Source organism: Cryptomeria japonica, chromosome 1, assembly GCF_030272615.1.
Source record: "Cryptomeria japonica chromosome 1, Sugi_1.0, whole genome shotgun sequence".
Classification (NCBI taxonomy): Eukaryota; Viridiplantae; Streptophyta; class Pinopsida; order Cupressales; family Cupressaceae; genus Cryptomeria; species Cryptomeria japonica.
Genome location: NC_081405.1, coordinates 98,022,850 through 98,047,066, shown reverse-complemented (window position 1 = coordinate 98,047,066; position 24,217 = coordinate 98,022,850). Strand labels below are relative to the sequence as shown.

General features: G+C 35.8%; 1 protein-coding gene across 1 annotated transcript in view; it reads right to left on the bottom strand.

Moving 5' to 3' along the window:
* LOC131041919 (uncharacterized) overlaps window positions 1–24,217 on the bottom strand; it is a 92,077-nt gene that overhangs the window by 48,753 nt on the left and 19,107 nt on the right. Inside the window, exon 3 of the mRNA XM_057975170.2 lies at window positions 7,502–7,653. Within this exon, the coding sequence (XP_057831153.2) occupies window positions 7,502–7,653 (152 nt within the window). The remainder of the gene's footprint in view (window positions 1–7,501; window positions 7,654–24,217) is intronic.

Sequence of the window (24,217 nt, the reverse complement as noted above, 5' to 3'; positions counted from 1 at the left end):
GTGCAATTTTGAAATCTCCTTTGATGTAGCGCTCTCAGTGACATAGTTAAAAAGCACCACCATAAGAATTATAGATGTACATCTATAAGTTGAATATACAAAAGTTTGAGAAACGCTGCAAATATTTGTCAAAATTATAGATGATGTTTATCTTACCGCAGCATAATGTTTAGAACTATTGTCAGGATTTGCAATGTTGCCCAACAGATATGAATTATTAAACTGAATAAGTATCAACTGCAAATGCCAAACACTCAAGTGTTAACAGCTCAAGTTGTTTCATATAGGTTTTTAAAGTTGGAGTTAGTTTCTTTTTCTTTCTTGGATGTATGGAGCAACATAAATATGATGAGAATATATTAGAAATGTACATCTATAAGTTGAATATATGAAAATTTTGAAAACCTCAGCAAATATTTGTGAAATTTGCAGATGTTTATCTTGCCACCAGCATAACATTTACAACTTTCGACAGCTCCTCTGTAAAATAATAAAGCATTTGCAATGTTGTCCAACAGATAGGTATGATTAAACTGAATAAGGATGAATGCTAACCTTGAGGGTTAGCAGCTCAAGTTGTTTCGTGTTGATATTTACATTTGGAGTTAGTTTCTTTTTCTTTCTTGAATATATGGAGAAACGTAAACATGATGAACAAATAATAGAAACATACATCTATACATTGAATGTATGAAAGTTTTGGATAAAGCATTTGCAATGTTGTCCAACAGATAAGAATAATAAAACTGAAAAAGGAAAAACTGCAAAACCATATGGTTTAACAGATCAAGTTGTTTCATATTGATTTACATTTGGAGTTAGTTTCTTTTCTTTTTTTTCTTGGACATGTGGAGCAATGTTATTTTAATGAAAATATATGAACGCATTGCTGCATATATCCAAGTTTAACAGCTCAAGTTGTTTCATATTGATTTACATTTGGAGTTAGTTTCTTTTCTTTTTTTCTTGGACATGTGGAGCAATGTTATTTTAATGAAAATATATGAACGCATTGCTGCATATATCCAAGTTTATGCATCCAAATGTTCATTGCCATTTCATAAAAAAGTCCATGTTTCCCTTGCAAAGCAGTTCGTTATTGATTAGATCAAGGTGCTTAGCCAATAGTTCATCTTTTATGGAATTCAGTTACACTTCTAACACAAACAAAGCAAGCACAACTTATGTAAACACAAGATAGAAGAATTATATTGGCCTGTGTAACAGAAAAACGAAAGGAGTACCAACCCCAGCTTACCATTGTCATCCTGCACACTTAGATTTCATATGACTGTAGACAATCACAAATTGTACAGGTGGACAATTTTCAAAGAAAGAAAATGAAACAGTTTCCATTCCTGAGCAGCTTTGCCTTCACGCTTGAAAGGAGTGTTTGGCAATTGCAAATTCAATATGACTAGAGTGAGTGTGTACTTCAAAAATTATAAATTACAACAAAGGAGTAGCTCAGAAAAGTGAAGAAATGAAGCATAACGACAACAAATAAGCACAAGGTTGTCACTTTGTTTTTGTTCAGAACCTGTGCCAGCTGCAGAACTGAAGCGCAAGTTGATCATAATTTAAATTCTCCCTGATAAGCCTCATTCAATTTAGCAGCAGCCAGGTCACCAATACAAATCCTCTCTGAGCAACTATAATTATTGTGAATGAACTTGTACACCTACCAAGACCACCTTGAAGGTGCCCTTTTACAGCTTTTACCGGTGCCACCATTTTTAACTGCACTCCACCTACCCAATGGACCCACGGTATCTACCACATTGTCTTCCTTCACACCACTCGTAGAATTACAAACACCATTTCTAATTATGTCTTGCACATAGCAATACCACAACTACCACTACTGTAAACCATAATCCTTTAATGTGCTGAGCATATGACCTCTACATCTCAAAAAACTCAATTTATATCTATTTAACAGTGGTTCACAAATCTACAGTGGACTGAAGTGAGTAAATACATTCTGTTTTTATTGAGCTACCTTCAAATTTTCTCTGCACCTTTTATACTCTACTTATTTGATTGTATGCTCCTTGCTAAGGGAATTGCTTTGAAATTTGAGGCAGTTGTTTTGTTGTATATATATGGCCTTTTTATTAATCATGTGGGCCAGCCAAGGGTATATAAAAAAAAAATTATTTTAATAATTATATCAGCAGTCAATTGGGGTTTTGTAAACACACTCATACCATTACAACCCCCTAGCTGGCACTGTAGGTTACGTCTCTTGCCATAATGAGAACATACAAAGTTGTTGACTTATGTTAATTATGAGTTATTCCAGCAATTACCTAATTTCTTATCCCCCTTGCATAATATTAACTTTAATTGGGCAACTTGTCTGAAATGTCCTACCCCTGTTTGCCACTAGATTTTTTGCTTTTTCCAATTACTCAGCTGATGCTCATATTTGCTAAATAGTGTGCATATATTTTGATTTAGTGATTTGCATATGATGTTTGATTGTAATGTTCTCAAAAAAGACTTTCGTTCATCAGCAAAATAGGATAACTGTTATCACTCAGATTGAATGATAAAGACTAAGCTATGAACATTCAGATATAAGAACAGAGTGCACGTGTGTTAACAAATGAAACACAGACTTTAATAATGGTAGCTGTTTTTTAATTGATAACAGTAATTCATGATATCATATATGATAGTTTCAGTACCAAAATCCCTTCCAGCATGCGAACGAAATAATTGCAGAGAAATCTGACCTTAATATTGAGCAGATAACAACATACCCAGTGCAGCAAATGGATGCAGATATACTCAGATTAATGCATATATACTCAGAATGTGAACAGAAACAACAAGAACCATTATATCTGCTATCATCTTCCAACCAATAGCAGAGTTGACCATAATATTTTCAGATTGTTTCAAACACAGTAAAGATTCTCTAATACCTGTATTGCAGATTTTCAGCTGCAGATGATTAACCAACACTCAGTGACATTAATCAGCAGTCATAGACTATATCAGAATGAACTCAGAATCACAAACAACACTATTAACGTCACTATTCATGGCACTGTTCAAATCACTATTCACGCCCCTGTAGCAAGTGCAGAATTACTGTAGCATGGTACGGAATCACTGTGGCAGCTTCAAACAAAGGCTTAAATTCTTCCAAAAATCATAAACCCTGAAATTTGTCTCAAAGAGACTTCACAAATTTTGCCTGTTAACTCATCCAGAGAGATTTCCAATTGAAACCTCCAACAATCTGATAATGAAGCACAATGGTAAATCCTAGATGAATCCACACCAAAGATAGATTTGGGTTTCCGTCCAAACCACCAACAAACTCCAAGAGTTTTTGTCCTCAGATTTCTCACAAACGAAAGCCAAAGCTCTCAAGCTTCACATAGAGAAAATAAATAAGCCAAGTATATGCAAATGAGCTCCAAATGAGCCCTTTTATAATTCTCCAAGGAAGCTTCCAAAAAACCCATTTAATTTTCCCCCTTCTAATTTTCATATTGCAATTGGGAATAATAAGAAAGTGAACCCTTATATAATTTTAATTAACATAAAGTCACTTTATGAATTAATTTTATATTCATCTTTTATCTCCCAATATTGGCGTCTATCTCCATAAAACACTTTATTAAATTATTTTTAAAACCTTATAACTCCCTAAGCACCAAAATAAAGTCACTTTATGAAAATGACTTAAAAAAATCACTTCGAACCCCTTTATATCATTATATCATAGAGTCATTTAATATAATTAATAATATTACAGTTAAACTTGATTTAACTTTAATAATTTAACTTAAATCATTAAACCTCTGATAATTGCCAATATCAACTCACGGGAATAATGCATCCACTTTCCAAATATAGATATGATGTCAACTAACCACCCCGGTGACTTTACTACAAATAGTAAGTATGAGCAAAACATCCAAGTAACTAACTAAAAATAGTAGGTGAAAATCAAAGTGTCCTGAATGATCTCCATAAGGCATACCACAAACAAACTGGGACCCTGAGCAAGAATACTGAAATAAGCACTAAAAGGTCAGTTGAAGAGCCATAGAACACCCTCAAAAGGGTTCCCTGATCACCATGTTAGCCTACGGGGACCAAAGTCATGAGCTAACCTATAGAAATAGATGATGCATAAAATGGGGACATGCATTGTTTGTGCCTAATTGCAACGCCCCATTCTTTTGTTTGGCTCTACCTGATTAAAAAAATTTAAATGTGATCAAGCGTGGTTTTACTTTCATATTGGGTATTCATTTTCATTTTACAGCTTACAAAAATTCATTTTTTATTCCTGTCATCCAGAATTGATGTTTACAACACTAGATCTATGTTTACAACACTAGATCTAGCATAGTTAAACATACCAATTATTGTCCCAATGTAAAAATTTGGAGGTAAGCACAGCAATAATAAGTTTGAATATAATAAGATTGTTAAGATGGCCTGAATGAATAGAAATCCGCCATCAAGCAAGGGGCTTTAACTTTGAGGTAGAAAAAAATATGTATATTTAGAAATATGTAATTTACAACTAATCCTTATAATTATTGAAAATACAGCAAAATATAACATTTCATTGACATTAAATGTTCTATTCCAAAGTTATTTCTCTACTCTATATTTTTTCACTAAATCTATTATTTACCTAGTATGTTTTAAGATAGTGTTGGTTTTGTTTCTGATCATATCCATCCAATTGCTATTATGGTTGTTCAGCATAAAATGAATGTTCTGTGACTACACACAATTCTCATATGCCCTAACTTTGAATTTTTTTTACGTTTATAGAGATGTCCTCTTAAATATATCTATATGTTTTGATACAATCCACAAGCACTTCTTTAAATACAAAGATGAGAACAACTTTCCTAAGAATGAATTTTCCTTTTTCTAATTAGAATGAACAAGTACTGTATAGGTCAAATATTTAACAAGGTACACGCATGTACTCTTTCTAGGATCCTAATTCACAATGTGTAAGAAGCAATTATATAAATTCTCAAAAAAGATCTTGATTCATCAATTTCAATAATGACTTCAATTGATCCTCAAAATGCCAAATCAAATGATAAACTTGATGACATAGATATTCCATTCACTACTCCTTACAAAGTTCAGATTTAAGAACCTGTTTTTAATGACATTCCCAATTAGACCCGTTCATGGGTATCCAAGGGTTAATCCTTTTTGCAAGGATCATGGAAATAAGGAGGAGATTTGGTCAAAACCTGAGCGGGGATGGGTTAAGATTAACTTTGACCGGGCTTCTAGGGGTAACTCAGGTAACTCTGGAGCGGGGTGTGTGGCTTGCAACGATGAAGGGAAGGTTCTTTTTAAAGGTGCAAAAGGCTGCAAGATGGAACTACCAACGACGCAGAGGTGCAAGCGGCTCTATTAGCAACTGATTTGGCAGTGAACATGAAGGTTTTGAAAGTCCATTTGGAGGGATATTCTCAAATTGTGGTTAACGCTATCATGAAAGGTGCAACCCCGAGTTGGAGATTAAATAAGTTTATCACTTTAATCTGCTCAAAATTAAAAACTTTTCAAGATTTTTGTATTTCTCATGTAAGGAGAAGTGGAAATGTCATTGCTACCAAGTTGTCCAATGTGGCATGCGATTTAGCTAAGGGAGAGGTGAGGTGGTGGGATGGAAATGATAGCAATTTTCAATGCAGTTAAGATGGCCTACTAAGTACAGTACCATTGGCATACTTGAAATGTGTGAAATGTGTTTTTCTCCTATGTTCGTGTGTCGAGGATGGCTCAAGTATTTCGCGCAATTAATGCCGAATTCATCTGCAACAGTGGCGGAAGTTGAGAAAGCTTCATTAATAGCTAGAATGGGATTTATGCTCATTCATTGTGGCAAACGAGCAAATTTGGTGGTGGTGATAGCGGTTTTTGTGCAAAGTTGGGCGGTTTGTGTGGTGTTCAATATGGAAGCCAATTCTACGCTCAAAACTTCTAAACTCATGCCTGCCTTTTGGGGTCCGGTTCCTGAAAAACGGTTAGCAAACATGTTTTTGGCAAGGGATCCCCTGTTCTTGAGGGCTGTTCAACTGGTTCTTGGTGAGGAGGTGGCTATCATTGACCACAGATACCGAACAAGGGTGGATATTTATTCCTTGATTATGGTGTGGGGGCTCGAATTTGGCTATTCCTGTGAGGAGATAAGAAATGTGATGACGGCAATAGTGGCGAAAGAGTATCTGCTTAATATGGAATCCCTGTTGGAGTGGGCAGTCCCGGGATGGGGCTTTAGCGTTTCGGAAGGCATCCCGAAGGAGCATGCAGAGCTTAGAGGCAGGCATATGAGAATTCCGTTTTTGCGATGCCGAGAAGAAGTTAAAGCAAGATTTAGTGATGATGCAAGGAGAGGGTGGGAGAGCCTGAAAATGTACATTCAAATTATGGAGTTGGGGGAAATTATCAGACAGGCGAGAGAGGAAGTTGGGGTGGTGGACGAGGTGAGAAGGATGCGACCGATAACCAAGCACCTTTCTGCGGAATTGGCCAAGCACAATGAGTCGTTGGCTATCAGAACGGTTGGTGGAGTGAATAGAGTGAGGAGTGTTTCGAGCGCGCTGAATGCAGAAGCGGTGAAGATAGAGAGATGAAGACACTACGGGCTAGGGTATCTCTTGGTGCCATTTCCTTTTTTTGCAATATTTTTTTGAGAATCTTAGCTTTCAGTTAGTAATTGTTTGAACAGTATATGCCAATTTCAGTATGGCATGATGTGTTTGGACATTTTTGTACTTGTAGAAGTGGGATAGGGTTTGAGTAGGATACTGGTTTGAGAATTTCTTTTTGTTGATGGGTGGTTTGGAGATTTTGTGGGTGGTTTTTTGCAGTGGTTTGATGGTAAATTTCTGGATGAAGATGTACTGTTTTAGTTTTATTTAATAAAATCACAAATATTACCGATCAAAAAAAAACGGCAATCCCAATTATTTGCTAATGATCCTAAAATCTTATTTACGAACAATTGGATGTTGATGTAGTTATATCTTCACCAAATATTCTTGGCAAGATCATGCTAAAAAACTTAACTATTCTAGTGCCCTTCCCATGGACTACACTACAAAGTTACAGCCATGACCGGATAATAAAACAAAAAATTGGCATATCTGATGAAGCAATTTGACTCAAAACAATGCTTGAAGGAAAAATCTATCTTGTGTGCAAAACAACATGTTCCACAAAGACCCCTTGCCATAGATTATTGTAGAGAAATGAAAAACAAGAATTTTATAATGAAAACATTTGTTCTCCAACTTTGAAAAAGTATTGAGGATGCAACATAAATCAAATGACAAAACATGCTAACTTTCTAACAGAAGTAACCAGTTACATTGGGTAAAAGACAATCAAAGCACATGGTGATTCACTGCCAGAGATTCTAAGTAGTCTTCATATCAAGTGCAACAAATGCAGAACAATCAAAATTAGTAGTAATTTATGACCAACTTACATCCCTACCCAAAACCCGTTGACGATGAATCACTTGCTTTGAAGAATATCTTTTTCCAGGGATAATATAATCATTGAATTTCTCTCCAAGAGGAACTTTGGAGGGAATTATGTTTGAAAGAGGGTCACCAGCTGCTGGACAATCTATCCAGCCTGTAAGATGCAAACAATAATTAGTGATGAATCATTCAGCAGCACAAGGAGGGTGCTATGTAGATTAAATAAATCTTCTCTACATTCAAGTATGATTGAATAAACATATACACATTAAAAAGAACAAGAAAATGTTGCTGAGAGATGACATATTTAGAATAAATCACGAACTTGGCACCTTACTTTAAAATAATATAAATTCACCCAAATTACTCGAGTAGAAATATAAGTAAATGAATGGTCAATCTGAATCCAAAATATGGAAGTTTAACATATTTAGAACGAAAACCATGAAGTTGGAAATGAGCTTGAAGTATGATTATAAACTCTTGCCACCTTACTCAAAAATTACAGGAACACAAAAAATTCACCACGATTACTCTAGGAGAAATATAACTGCATGCATGGTCAATCTGAATCAAAAATCAACCGTGGTTTTTAAATTGTACCTTACAAAACAAATCTTGCACAGCTCAAGCTTGAAACAATTCCATATCAAGACACCTCAAAATGGCTTGTACAGTTCTCAAAAGTGGCAGTACTTGTAATGATTTAACTGGATTGAACACATCATTGAATTCACGAGTTTCTTAAAAATATAAATGCATTAAATGGTTGGACAGGAGAACAAAGACACAGGAATACGAGGTATGACCAGACAGTCTATGTCCAAAGACGCAAAGCTTGCAAAATGAGTGTTATGTGTAGGCAGAATTATATGTTCCGAGATCCTTGCATATGGACAACAACGACAAACAGGTGCAAGGAAATAAGATACGATACCTATCACCCACTGGTACTGTATCGAGGTCAATAATCATGTAACACAGACTAGATTGGAGATTTTATCAAACCACCAATACTAGCAGCTAAATACACAACTTTCCACACAAATTCTTCACAAATCAATCTTTCATTTTATTAAATCAAAATGTTCACCCTCAATCTTTGCTGGGCTAATTTTCCTGTTATGGCACTCTGAACTCCTTCAAATACAATGATTTTTCCCATTTTCATCGCTGAAACTAAGCTTCAACCCTTGCTGGGCATTTTTCCCTATTCCAGTCCTTCAATCTCTATATACTTTAAATAATCTTCTCCACCTATTCACTAAAAGTCAGATATTTAAACATGCTGGGTGATTTTAGTTATTTTCTGAGGTATTTTGCTAAACAGTTCACTGCTCTCTGCCTTTTGGCAGTCCCTTTCTTCTTCTCTTTACTTTCAACCTGTTCTTCCCTGTTCTCTATGCAACACCTTCATGTTTTAATTGCTGGTTTTTTTTAACCACTTAAAAATGGCACGCAGCCTCTCCATTCTCCCCTTATCTCTCCACTTCAACATCTGTTTCTTTTTAAAAGTCTTTCTACCTTCCCTATGCCGGTGCATTGTTTAAGAATCACCCTAAGGCTACCAAAGAGGTGTTGAAAAACAGCAAATCTGAGTAAATTAATTTGAGCTTATCCTCCAACATGACACTTGGGCTTCCACATCAGCATGTCAGGACTCAAACATTGCATATGCCATGTTAACGTGAATATCTGAAACAAAAGAATCTGCCTTTTAATCTCTCAGTGAAGCATGGGTAGAAGGATACAAAACCTGCAAGACCTGATGCCAGAGAATGACTTTTGGCATAACTTTAGATTTCAAACATGTATTTGCTTGAAATCTGGTCAAATTACATGAAATCACTCCTCAAGGGTCCTCATAAAATAAAATGGTGTTTAATAGTTCTTTGTTGCACTACAACTAACACTCCCATGCTTTCTCCTTCTGTACTTCTGTGCTCCTCAATCACCAACACGTCTGTACTTGAATCAACATCACAAATTAAAAATTTCCAAAATTCCACTTTTTCATCCTTGTATCCTTTCTCCAATTCTTTCACACTTTCCACAAGGCATGATCCAGCGAGAACCTCCCATTTCTCTTTTTCATCCTCATCATTTTCTTTATCCTATTCCCTTATACTCAGCTGCATCATTTCCTTCAATATTATTTTCTCATTCAAAGCATCATGCACTGCTGCAACTTTACCTTTTTCACTAACCTTCACTGCACAAGCTGTATATAAATTTGTACTAAAAGGATCATGGAAATGATCCATCTGCACTTCTGCATTCACTTCTTCATTTTCACACTCCTTTATCTGTACTAACTTTACATTCATCTCTTCTGACATTTTCACCATCTCAGATCCATTTAACTTAGCATCATCTTCTTCATCATAAAAATGAAAAATATTAACATTTAGCTGTCTTGTTACATTTCTCTGCTGCTGCAACATCCTCCCTATTCTCATCCCTTGCTGTCAACATCTTCAGATCTTCACAAAGACATGCTTCAACTGCATTTTCATTATTTTCCTCTTCATCCTCTTGCATGAGAATCTCTCCTTGAGTGGCATACACATGACACTCTGCTACTTCTTCCTTTATACCTGCACCCAAAATATCCCAACTAAAATTATAGAAATCAGAGTGCTTCCAAAGGCTGCTCTTCACTGTCATCTTCATTTTGTGCAATGATCTATATATTTTAATTTATCCTCTCTTCCTTCGTTTCTCTGCTAGCCTTTTAAGTTTTCTCTTTCTTCTTTCTTTCTTCTTAGCTAATATTTTTCAATTATCACATCCTTTGTTGTAATAAGGGATTGAATCAAATCCTTTGTTTTTGTTCTCTCCATCTTTGTTTTCTTTCATGAATTTTTAATTCTTCTTTAAACTTTCATGTCACATCTAACTACAAATCCTTGTTCCACTTCATTCAGAATTTTCAAAATTGTAAAAGACTTCCAACTGCTCGATAACCTCATCTTCAAAGTGGCCATTCTTAATCTTTCCCACATTAGTCCATGTATCCTTCGTTTTGGTTACATCCATAATTATTTTATTCCATGGCATCTTAACTCTTCTGCAAATCTACTTTCATGCCCCATCTAACTACAAATGCTAAATCCACCTACTTATTCGTAATCTTCAAATTGTAAAAGCCTTCCAACCACTCACTAGCCTCTCCTTCAAAGTGATCATATTTATCTTTCCCAATTTAGTCATATTAAATATATGACTTGACTAACTAAAATCAATCTTTGTTTCTTCTGCTATGACAGGGATGTATCTGCAAGTTTACAAATTTTCATTTGTTTGCAACTCAAAATTATTTCTCGCCAAATAAGTACCTTCATATAAAATCAAATTGATATACTATCAAATTAAACTTTATATAGGTGGCAAATCATTATTTTCTACAAATGAGAAAATCAACACACCTCAAGGTATCTCTTTAACAAAAGCTTCAGTTAGCATGATGGCGTCCATTTTTGGGAAAATCACTTTGAGAGAGACCCCATCTCTAATGACTGATGCAATATATCCACTTTGAGAGAGATCCCATTTCTAATGGCTGATGCAATATATCCAATGAGATCCCACATAAGAACAGTCTGCACTCCATAACCATATAATGATTCCACACTCGTTTAGAAATGCTTCTTAATTATGCAGTCACTTCAACTTAATTCCTTTGGCTGAACCATTAAAATAATTAGAAATTATTACAACATATACCCAGATCTCTAGGATCATTGCATCCACCATGCAGGCCATAACTTTTGCCATCCATGTATACACAAACAAATCATCATATAGCCAATCATTTCAAAAGCACAAAAACAAGGACATGGTGAATAAAGAGTTCAAACTTCATACTTAAGACAACAAGCAAAGATGGATTTCAAGCAAGTACCAAGATACAAAGTATATAGTTTTAAGTTCCACGAAAACATTTCCAATTGGTAAAAACCTGAGTGGATCTCCAAATATTGATCAACATAAAAACACATCTTAAAAACAAGTAAGAACTTTTAGTCATGTAAATCATGATGACTATGGGCCCGCCAAAGTAATCAACTCTACAACCAACAAATGCTCTAAATGAGAAATTCCTTTAGCATGGTTTACCAACTTAATTAAGAAAATAAAGAATACAGCTCTTGGAAAGGTTAAAAACAGCCCATGGACTGCATAAACAGAGATTGGATACTGCAAGGTTTGAATGCCTCGTGGTATATGTACTGATATATTCTTAAGAGTATAAAATTACAATTAACACAATGTTGAAGTGAGAACCCAAGATCTTCAATATGTAACACCAAGTAACCCCCACAAACACCAAGAGAGAAGCAACAACAGAAGATGCAAGAGATACCTTCCTTATATAGGAAAGGTGAGGCATAAGATTAGACAAGATCATGACATGTGCCTTAATCCTATGGCATGAGACAACTATCATAAACAAATATTAGATAACCTAGGACACAAGAAGTAAATGAGAAAGACAAGATATCATCAAGACAACTAAGACCTCTAAAAAGATTCCTAGGACCCAAAAATATTAAATCTCAACTTATTATTCTCTGTGTAAAATAGATTACCAACCAAACAAGCCAATAGTATGTGTTAATTAATAAATATTTAAACCTATGCCTTCAATACCACCTAATCAAAATATCAAAAACCGTGTAATAACTCCTAACACTGCCCTCACACACCCCCCCTCCCCTTTACTACATCATAGTCTTCAGACTTGGAGATAATACAACTTTAGATGTAAATTAGAACACAACCAAAGGTTCAACATACAAACAATTGATGAATTTGGACAAACATGCAACTTATCAACAAGTAACCAAAATGCATGAGCCAATACATAAGCTGAAGTCTATACATAAATCCGAGTAAACAGGGACACTCAACTGTTTACCAAGAACATTCTAGGTACAACTCGTGACACACAACTATTTACCATGAATGTTGTAGGTATGAATATGGTAACACTTAACTATTCAAACTAACCAATAGCAGGAATGGCCTCAATATACTTCTTCTGTGGGAATGCACTCATTGAATTTCTTTGAACAAGGGCCCATAAATAACCTTCCTTTGAACCAAACCTACTAAAAGTAAACAATAATCTTTGAGCTGGCAAAAACTCAAGATCGAAAAATGTCCTCCAGCCTCCTAAAAAACTTTGATCACTTTCACAAGTTGATCCTAAATTCTAATGGTCTATGTACCACAAAATGTGCCAACTATATTGACATGTTCCCGAAAGGTTATGCATTGGTTTTGCTAGTTTGCCACATTCTTCCCTTGCTTTCTCTGGTTTCATCAAAAATCCAGGAAGCAATAAATACATTGTCAGAATCACAAAACTCTTTCCTTATTGGCCCACATCGCCCCCCTCACTGTGCCTGCAGCTGCCACTCTTCTTTCCAACCAAATTGTCCGTAGAATCTACAATCTGAACCATGCAAGGCATTTTCAATCTCTTCAACTGGACTCTGATATCCCTCAATTTTTTTGCCACAAACAAATCTTCAGGTTCTATGGACCTGTTGTTTCAGTGCAATTCAAGAGCATGTTGCTGCTATAATTCTCCAGCTGTAAATAGATATATCTCTCTTGAGGCAGCACTGATATTCGGGTAAATAATAGAAAAATGTCGCAATGATTGAGAATAGAAGAGTTAAAATAAAAATTACTGAATTTAATCTTGACAAAGCACTAGAAATAATTAAAATGTGTCACACTAGTCCAAAATTCCACACATTGACAAAGCATGGAAAATACAAACCATGGATAAGATTGACAATTTGTCTTAGAGATATTTTGCTATTATACCATATTGTGATTTAACAACAAAAATGCAAGATAACAGGATAAATCTTTATTGCTCACAAGGGAAGAATTATATACAAAAGAAAATTTAGTACATATAACAAGCTCAATCCTTAAAACTCTGACCAAACACATATTAACTTTCAACTTATTCCATTCTCTAGTAGTATAGGTTTAAATTATAAATATTTAAAATTGTTCCTTTAATAACCCTTAAACAAACTATAAAACAAAAACTGTATTAATAATTCCTAACTTGGCCTTAGAAGTAGGAAAAAACAACTTGATTCGTTGTGACCCCTCCAATGACTAGAGGGCATGGTCACCCTGGCCATAGCCATGACTGAAGCCATAGGCATGGGTATAATGGAGTGTCAATTGGAAGAGGCCATGGCTTGGGACCAATGACTAGTCAAGCTGATGTGTTAAAGGGTTGCATTTTTTGAGACACTAAGTTTTGGGAGAGACAGGGCCCTTGTGTGCTGCTTTAGGGAGGCTGGGCCCTAATTCTACTTCTTTTGTTTAGAACCATAGCAGTACACTGCCCACTAAAGTCTAGTTTTTTTCCCATTTGTATATCTTAATGTATGTCCTGTAATCATGAATATATCATGAGCTCAATTAGGTGTTTCAGTTTTTTAAGGATTCCAATAAAATCTCTCACACTGTCTATCAAAAAAGGGGCCATTTTATCCAAAAATTGATCAAGCACTCACAATTCAATCTATATAAATATTATAATATATAAAAATTGATTTTTATTGCCATGAGACTAACCACCTGCTACAAAATTGTTTTTCAACAGCTAAACAGAAAACCCTGTATGGTATTAAATTCTAGAGCTAAACCTCTCATTGAGACAAAAGGAGATTGAACAGCTTAAAACAAAAATAATAAGGTAGCTATGATGAGAAATCTGCTTTAAATTACAGGCACTGCACACATCATGCTCCCAAATTAGTTTACAATTCTGCAATGCTCCAACTATTCATTATAATTTCATCAGAAATCATGTCAAGTTCTCAAGAACACTGGGACAATAGTTGGATACAATGAGCTCAACATATTAAATATTAGATTGTGGTCCTTATCGATACCTTTACCACTAGAAGACTCCATCATTTGTAGATTTGTGGTCCTTGTTTCAATTTATCTGCCACATGTCAAGGTTACAGTCCATAGGGGTTCCAGGTAACTTTATTTTATTTCCGAGTGATAATCAAAATAAAATTTGACAAATAACCTATCAAAAAGGGGTCATTTTTTGCAATAAATGATCTAACATTCACAATTTAATATATGAAAATCTGAAAGTTAATTTTTATTACCACAAGACTAAGCACCTGCTACAGGACTGTTTTTCAACAGATAAAAATAATAAGATAACTATGATAAGAATTTTGCTTTAGAAATTGCTATCACCACACACATCATGCTCCTGTAGAACAACAATATTTGAATTAGTTTACAATACTACAATGTTCCAACTATTAATGGTAATTTCATCAGAAATCATTCCAACTTCCCAAGCATACCCAGACAATGGTTGAACACGATGAACTGAAAATACCACATATTAGACTGTGGTCTTTGTTGATATCTATACTAGCGTACTAGTAGCAAGTAAATATGTTGTAGAGTCCAACATGTATGGACATATACGGTCACAATATTGGATGATAAATATGTAAACAAACTGAGAAGATTGATTCAACAGAGTCTTTAGTACAATTGAGTCACAAGAATGACATAAAAATGACATTTCCAATATTATTATACAGATTAATGTGCTGTCAATGATTCTTGTTCATTGGCTGGTAATTCCTAATAATATTACAAGATGGAAAAAGCAAGGAAAGCTCCAATGCAAGGGGAAAAACTTAACGTTAACAGTGCATCCCAAGAGAATATCAAAAACTCATTGAAAATCATGGAAAAACTTGGCTATAGTCAAAAAGGGTATTTCATGAGCAAAATTAACTTCTCAGGTCTTTTTTTGCCATTTGATGGCTTGTTTTCAATGTGTGTTTTTGAGCAAACAAGAAGTGTATTTAGTGCCTTTCAATCTTTCATAAGGCTTTCACAATCATCCAATGATATAGAATCGGGTATGTGCCTCTAGACTTCAAACTTTTAAGTGTCACGGGTTATACTAAAGAGCTAAAGATTTTTATTTTCAGTGTTACCGTTCACGAGCTGAATTGTCACAGGCTATAGACTCCAGTGATAATTTTTATGTCATACAGTATACCAGACTTCAAAGTTATATTTTCGCTTCTATTTTATGACTGTCAAGAGCTGTAGAGAAGATTTTTAGATTTTACTTAGTTAACTACCAGCAAACTTAGGGACCCTACACAGAAATATAGAATGGCATATAGAGAGCAAGGAATGATTATCTGCAACTATTTTGGTTAAGATATGAAAGGATGCATGAATCACCTTGCAGGGATTGCCCAGAGAGTTTTGTGCCATGCACACACACATCTCATGAGGTGAGGAGGAGCTAAACGCTCTAATTGCAGCGTCTGAGAAGAAGAAAGCAGAGAAAATGAGGATAGCAAAGGCAATGGCAATGATAATCCTAGCCCCAATTTTGAGTTCTATAGGATCAGAAGCAGATGTCAATGACTCTTCTTCTTCCATGAAGACACAAATACAAGGAATTGAGAATGTGGGCAATCAAAGTTTTATTTTTTTGTTCCTCATAACACTTAAGCGCACAAACTTCATTGGACGATTCTACATGGAATAAAGGATTACATCATGAGGCAAAGTTGGCATGTGCCAATTTCAGTACTACAACAACATTTTATTTAATGTTGCTTCCAATCTTTATTAGGAACAACTGGTCAGTACATTACCCATGGCAAACAATGAGTTAAAGGCCCCAAGTAGTCATCGTCATGAGTCGAGCAGCCCATTATTGCAAGATGCAATCCAAAACACAAAAACAAAATTTGGAAAAAGTAATGTTGCGCCATTCTATGGAAAAATGGCAAGAACACAATATTCTTTAACTTATTAGTGGCTTCAAGAGACAATTAGTCTTTTGGAAGTCCAGTGATTCGGTGAACTAAAGATTGCCAAGATCTTGTGCAACTTGTTGGACGAGACAATGAAGTGGCAGTAGAGAATGTTATCCAAATCGTGGCAAACAAAGCATCTACATATGTGACAATTGGTAGACCTTTGAATCACTATTTTAGAGCTCTTGTGCCTCCCATTGCCTTGACCTCTTCTTAAAGACCTAGGGAAACTAAACAAGTTGAAGAATGTCATGGAAGATGCAAGGACTGTCGCAAAATACACATACAACTACAAATAGCTTTCATTCTTGTGGGAGACCACGCTAATGGCAAAGAACTTGAATGGTTAAAAGTCACATGCTTTGCCACTAATTTTATCACATTGTACATTATAGCAGCCACATTGCCCAACCTTAAGTGCCTATTTGCGAGCAAAAGCAGTTGGAAAGTCCTTCATATAGGAAGGCTGAGCAAGGAATCATGAAGACCCTTTTTTATGATACATCTGCCAAAAACTACACTTCTTTAAAAAAATCATAATGTTTGTAATGTCCCCTACTAGGAGTAAGCCCGTTTCCCATAATTAAACCATATATCACCACACTTATCATGCCTTCAATCAGACTATTAAAACTAGAGAACAATTAATTATTCATAACACAATCAATAATTATTATATTTAGGCCCCATCCTTACTTCTTTCCTAACCCTAATGGAGGACAGAAATCTACTGTCATAGGGCACTTGGAAACCAGTCTACAAGTAGGCTCCCTCAAGGTTTCAGAAATCCGACCATACCTATCTTGTAGGCTACCTATCTTGTGAGAAATTACTCCGCCTCTCCCTATACACACCAACCTATCTTCTCGCAGACAATAGCCAATGATTAAAGACTAGGCCATTGATATAATAGTCTTTCATGCATTATGAATGTATATGAAATTAAGTATAAATATGATATAAAATTATAATCAAATGCAATCATATTGACAATGCTTCTTTGTAGGTACTCATAACAGAATATACAATAACTTGTATTACATTTATATATAGAAATGCAGACATAACACAACATAAATGAACAAGTATATGATCATAAGCACGATACAGCATACCAGTCTGCTGCTCTGCTGCTGATAATATTTTAATCCTGATTTCCTCTTTATACAGACTCCACGTCTTTTGTTCTTTTTCTCCTTCGATTCCTCATCCCTTATGCTTGGTGTTGTTCTTTTATACTCCAAGGATGGAAGGTCTTGACTTTTCTCAAGGTGGTGACCATTGGAATGAGAAGTGTCCCTTTGCCAATCGCATGCCCTTTCATGACTAAACCACTCCTCTAGATTATTATCATTTATTCCAACTAAACCTTAAACTTGTCTTAGAGGAGATCACTGTCACTAGGAGAAGAGGATTGATCTCTTCCAGCAATTATTATTCACTATCAAATCTTATTGTTTATCCAGTTTTTACTAACATATTTACTTTAAGTTATTATTACTTATGAGTGGAGTCGGCTCATCAAGGAATGTAATACCAACACAGGTCAGTTTCTTCTTATTTGATGCCTGGTTGGCCATTATTATTCCCTCATCATGATTACTTATTAAGTTGCAGCATTATCAGGTGGATTACCCTCATCTTGTTAAAGGTCAGGTTACCATAAGTGATCATATCCTTTGCTAAGGAATCCGATCAACACCCTGCTATTCTAGACGTGGATTACTTGCTCTATGGTGGATGTTATTTGCTGCCGATGTCTTCTCTTAAGAGAAAATCATTAAGTCTTATTTATAAGACAATTTTCTGAATTAACTTTATATGAACTCATCCTAAGGACGGTGTGGAAGATGTAACTAAAGCGGGGACATGACAATTTAATCATTTGATGGTTTTGTAAAACTTATAATTTTACCACTTGCTGACTATGTAAATTTCTGATATTTTAATTTGATGATTTAATTCTTTTAATTTCTGATTTAGTTTATCTTTCAAATTTCATTTTCATCCTCTATTGTTCTAAGGCATTAAAACTATTAGGTAGGGTTCTACATATTGAAGTACTATAGTCATATTTCTATAATGGTCATTTAGTTAGTCTGTTTAGATAATTTCCATTTTCATCTTTCATTTCTGTTTTAGAAACTCTGCTTTTAAACTCTATCTAAAGAACTTTATCTCCTTTGTAATATATCGATTTACCATTTCATGGTATCACAGCCAGATATATTTTTTTGGCGGATTTTTCTGAAAAAATTCATGGCTTTTCCTAATGACTTTGTGCAGGTTTTTAAATGGTTTTAATCGATTTTTTTCAAAATACAGTTAGGTTTTGCTCTGCAAACATTTCGTGGGCTTGTTTTTCCTCTAGAAATTGAGAGTTTCTTAGTGATTTTTGCAGCCTAATTGGTTTTAAATTGTGCAGGTTCATCTCATCCTAAAATTGCATAGAGTTTTTAGTGAGAAAAGTGGGTTCTGCAAATCATGCCGCACAGGCAAAAGGTTTTAAGCTCAGCTCGTGTAGGTTATTCTACAGCTCACACGACCTCTGTAGCTGATTTTTGCGGAATTTTTTTTCCAAAAATTCATGGGTGTTTTTCACAGCTTTCTTCCACCCACGCCTGCAACGGAAGTTTTTTGACGTCTATCTGTGTACCACACAACCTGGGTGTTCATCTTTTCGCATAAACTATGGATGTTTCCTGCACTCTAAATCACAATGGTTTTTCAAATCATGCATGGGTGTTTTCTGTCTGTGTTCAAGGAACCACACGTTTTTATATACAATTCAAGGGATTTCAACATCCGTCCGATCTAGGGTTGTTTTTGAACCCAAATCATGGTTTTCTCATCTGCGGCAAGGGTTTTTCTGAGCTGAGTGTCTTTTCAAAACTTAGTGTGTTTTCCAACATGCCAAGGTTCAGGGGTTTTAATTTCTGCATTGATTGCCTCAAAATTCATGCCAGCTACTCGCTAATGGGTTTGACTGATTTTGACCAAAAAAATCAGACTTCTTCAACAATCAAAGTTTGTTGTTGCAGCTCCTTTTTTGACCTCTTTTTGTCATTCGAAAACAAAAGGAATGGTGTCATTGACCAACATTATGTTAGAAAGCAGTCAGTTCTTCAACGGCAAAAATTACAACACGTGGAAACAACGCATGCTCACAATTTTCGAATACCGATGCCTAGATCAGATTGTTCTAGGTAATACTGCTCGTCCCACAGCAATGGGCAAAAGACCGAGACATCTTCGATGAGCGAAATTGAAAAGCTATCATGTTCATCAAGTTATCAATCACAAACAAGATGCTTCTAGAAGTGTCATCTGGCAAGACTGCTGCACAAATTTGGACATGTCTAAAAGTTCTCCACAAGACGTCTAACAAGGGCATAGCATTCATCCTAAAGAATATGTTGTTTTCAGTTATGATGTACAACAATATGTCTCTGCAAGATCATTTCATGAAGATCAAAGACATTCACGATCAGCTAGAAGCCATTGGTCACAAGATAGAAGAAGAGGATATGGTGGACATTATGCTAAAAAGCTTACCACAATCCTATGAGCACTTCATCAAAACTCTCAACATTACATCCACAAATGTTGACCTTACATTTGATGAGCTGTGCAACAAACTCTTGCAACAAGACAGATGGAAGAAGCAGTTTGGGAGCAACAGGGAGAACACCACTGTGGAACAGTTGCTTACTGCCAAGGACAAAGGCAAGTCCCCTCAGCAGAAAGGATAAAGCAAATATGAGGAGAGTTCCAAGAAGAAGGTCACGGTGGTAAGCTTCGTCACATAAAAAAACACTGCAAGTAGCAGTTGGTTGATGAGAAATCCAACCAAAGAGGATCACAACAGAAGGCCCATGTTGCAAGGCATACCAAGCAGAAAGAGTATGCCCTTTATGGCCAAAAGACCAACAGATCATGTCAAATATTTTGTGTGGTATATTGATTTTGGAGCTTCTCGACATTTTACACACAGGAGAGATTGGTTCACAGAGTACAAGGCTTGCTCCAATTCAGTGATCTTTGACGGTGTTGAAGAGTATATAGTTGTTGACAAAGGCAACATTCATATTACATCTGGTTGGAGAAATCTCATATTTCTCAATGTATACTATGTTTCCGGCTATTAAAATATTTAATTATATTTAATTAATCAGATATTTTTAGTTGTTCTATTAATGGTCATTTGTTGTATTTATTTATTATATTTTTAGGCTTCTTTTATTAGGAAACGTAGTTGCTATTTTTGCTTCAATTTGAAGCTTTAGTTAACAGTAAGTTCTTATTTGAGCACACTAGTAAATTGCTATATATACCTTGTATATTGATCAATAAAGACATGCAATTTATTGTACTTCTGTGACCGATTCTGTACTTGGGAGACCACTTGGAGTCCATCTTAGTCACATGTAGTACCTTTTTCTTTTTCATTTCATCTCTCATTTTTGGAGTGGGATTTTTTTCCATGTGGTTTTTCTCCTTTTCTCCATTTAAAAATACCTCGTTGGTGTGAGTTGCATTGGTTTGCATTAGTTTGTAAAAGAATATCTAATCAGGCCTAGTTGTCAAGACTCATGCGCGCATTTTGCATTCTTTATTAGCTCTTTAGATTATCACTAAGTTAATGTTAAGGGGGGTGTTGGAGTAATTTTAGGACAATTAGCTAATTATTTATTAATTAGGTCCTTTAATTGCTTTTTCAGTTAAGTTAAACTTAGGTGCTCTATTTTATCTAGGTGTTATGCTTTTTTAGTTTGACCTCACTTAGAGGCACTTCTAGTTAGCTTTTTTAGCTTGTAGTCGAGCTTCATTTAGCTTTTACTTTGCATTGCTTTAATTCTTCTAATTTTAGGATTAGGGCATCTCTTGCTTTCTATAAAGCAATTATTTCATTCATTGTAATTGTGCCTCCAATATTGATGACGACCATGCCCTCTTCCTCCATTGTGTGACCAATCACCTCAAGTTGATCACCGATGTCCTTGATCTTTGTCAAGTGATCCTGCAGAGGTGTCCTCCCATCCATCATAATCGAAACAAGCACGTTCTTCAAAAAGAATGCTCTGATCTTGTTAGAGGTTTCATGAAGATTCTTCAAATGATCCCATATCTCCTTCACAGTTTTTCCGAACGGTACCTGAGGTAGCTGCTCATCGGTGACGAAGAGTTTAATAAGCATGACTGCTTCCCGGTTGCACTCATCCCATTTGTCCCGATCTTTTCTAGTAGTAGTTGGACATCAGTACTCAAAAATTGTCAACATGCGCTACTTCTAGGTGTTGTAGTTGCGGTTGTTGAATTTCTGGCTACTTTCGAGCATAATGTTTGTCAAAGATGCCATCACGTACCCTGAGGTCGAACTTGTGAAGGCACAAATTCCAATGCACGAAAACCAGCAAATTTGTCATCGAAAATAGCAAAGTCTACGTCGCACGAAATAAATCGAGTGCAGAGAGTTGTCGCGCAAGTTGTAGAAAGCCAAAGGTCGTGGCACACCAAAAAAAGGATTGTCGATCGCATGAAAAATCGTGAAAATCCCCTGACGCACAGGCACAACACAGAAAGGCATCACTGCGAACAAAAACGTGAGTAAAAATGGCCACCGAAAAAGAAATTGAACCACAAATCACGCGAAAAATATCACCGAAAAACAGATGCGCGAAAAAATCGCGACGTATTTGCAAATAACCCCAACCGAATACCACACTAAATCACGAAAAATTGCGGGTCGAGGGCAAAATCACAGCCGAAAAAAAAACAGACACAGGTAGGGTAAAATGCCCTCGAACAAACCCACGAATGGCCAAAATCCACATGAAGTGGGAGCTGGGAAAAAAAACCTTTAAAAATTTTGAATTAAAGCTTTTAAAAAACCCACGAAATTTTTACACAAGAAGATTTTTTTCAAAACCTATAGAAGGCTCTGATACCATGTGAAAATCAAAGATTCATTGGTAAAATACAATGTATATTAACTTAGAAAAGATTACAATGTATAGGAATTACAAAGCATTGTAGATAGGAATCAACTACTTCTAAATACTTGCTACTGTAGACATTTAAGATGTCCAGCAACTAATTACATTATTGACCATTAACAGAATAAAGAAATATTATTCTAACAAAAAGAATATAGTTAACTTTGCTCTTATGACTAACATCCAGAGTATTTTTGAGCCCCGGGATTATTCAAAGGCGAAGGGTAATCCTGAATGGGAAAAGGCCACTGCAAATGGGTCTACAAAGTAAAATACAAAGTTGAAGGAACTCTTGAAAAAATAAATAAGGCCGACCAAGGTTCGTACTAACTGTGATTAGATTATCGGGAAGTCTTCATCCTCGATCTATCATTCCATTCTTCAGTCAGCATGTCATCATACATTAAAGTTGAAGATAGATTGAATGGTGCATCCAATTTCACTGCATGGAAATTCAGAATCATGATGGCATTGAATGATCTCTCTGAGTTCATCAACAAAGAGTCTTCTGAGCCCTCAAATGAAGGAGAAAAGAAAGCTTGGAGAAAGAAAGACTTTCAAGCTCAAAGGATAATAGTGGATTCCGTCAAGAATCATATCCTGCCTCTCATCGCCAAGCTAAAGACAGAAAAAGAAATTTTCAAAACCTTGGAGAAGATGTATGAGATCAACAACACCAGTCGCATCCTATCGTTGAAGCAGCAGCTTCACCACATCAAGATGGCAAAAGAAGAATGTGTAGCTGCATACTTCAAGAGGATTTCTGATCTGAAGGATCAGCTCTCTTCCGTTGGGAAAGTTGTTGAAGAAAGCGACCTATCCATGTTGGCTCTCAATGGTCTTCCATCATCTTGGGAAGCATTCAGTCAAGGAATCAGCGCAAGGATTGAACTTCCTCTGTTTAATCGCTTGAGGACAGATTGTTTACAAGAAGAGTCACAGCTAATTGCAAGAGGACTTGAGTGTGATCATTATGATGTGGAAAATCAAATTCTTGCTTCGCATTTGGAGAAAGGTAAAGGAAGAAAATGGGATAGAGACAGAGGTTTTGATCCTACTCCTAAAGCAAAAAGGAAGGACTTATCTCACATCCAATACTTTAATTGTAATAAGTTTGGTCATTTTGCTCGGGATTGCAAAATCGAGACTTCTCTTGCTTCCTCTGCAGGAATTGTCATAGGAACTCCTCAAAACGAACAGAAGTCAAATGAAGACTTCCTTTTCTAAAAGGAAGCAAATGTCTGAAGGAGCTTCAGAGGAAGCTCATCAACTTCAGAGGAGCTTGTTTCAGCTTCAGAGGAAGCCATATCCTTGGTTAACGCAATCTTCTGAGAAAAGATTGAGGTGAAAGCCCTTGGTTAACGCAATCTTCTAGGAGAAGATTGAGATGAAAGCCCTCGGTTAACGCAATCTTCCAGGAGAAGGTTGGGGTGAAAGCCCTCGTTCCACCCTCTGCAAGTAGGCATGGTGGTGTTGTATTCTTCTTTGGGAGAAGTTTGAGGTTAGAGCCCTCAATCCACCCTCTGCGAGAAGGTATGGTGGGTATCATGGACGAAATTCCATGATGAATTTGTCTCATGATGAATACTAAGAGGGGGGGTGAATTAGTATACCCAAAAATACTGTAAACAAACTTTTAAACAATTTAGCAGATAACCGGTAAAGAAGATTCACTAATAAACCGGTTAAGATAAATGCAAAACAAATAGCAAACAAAGCATTCACCCACAAGAGCACAATCACCATAACACAAGATATTTGACATGGAAACCCAAATGGGAAAAACCATGGTGAGCAGAAACTCACAAGTAACTATTTGCAGAATAGAAACCAAATCGGTTAAGGTCATACAATG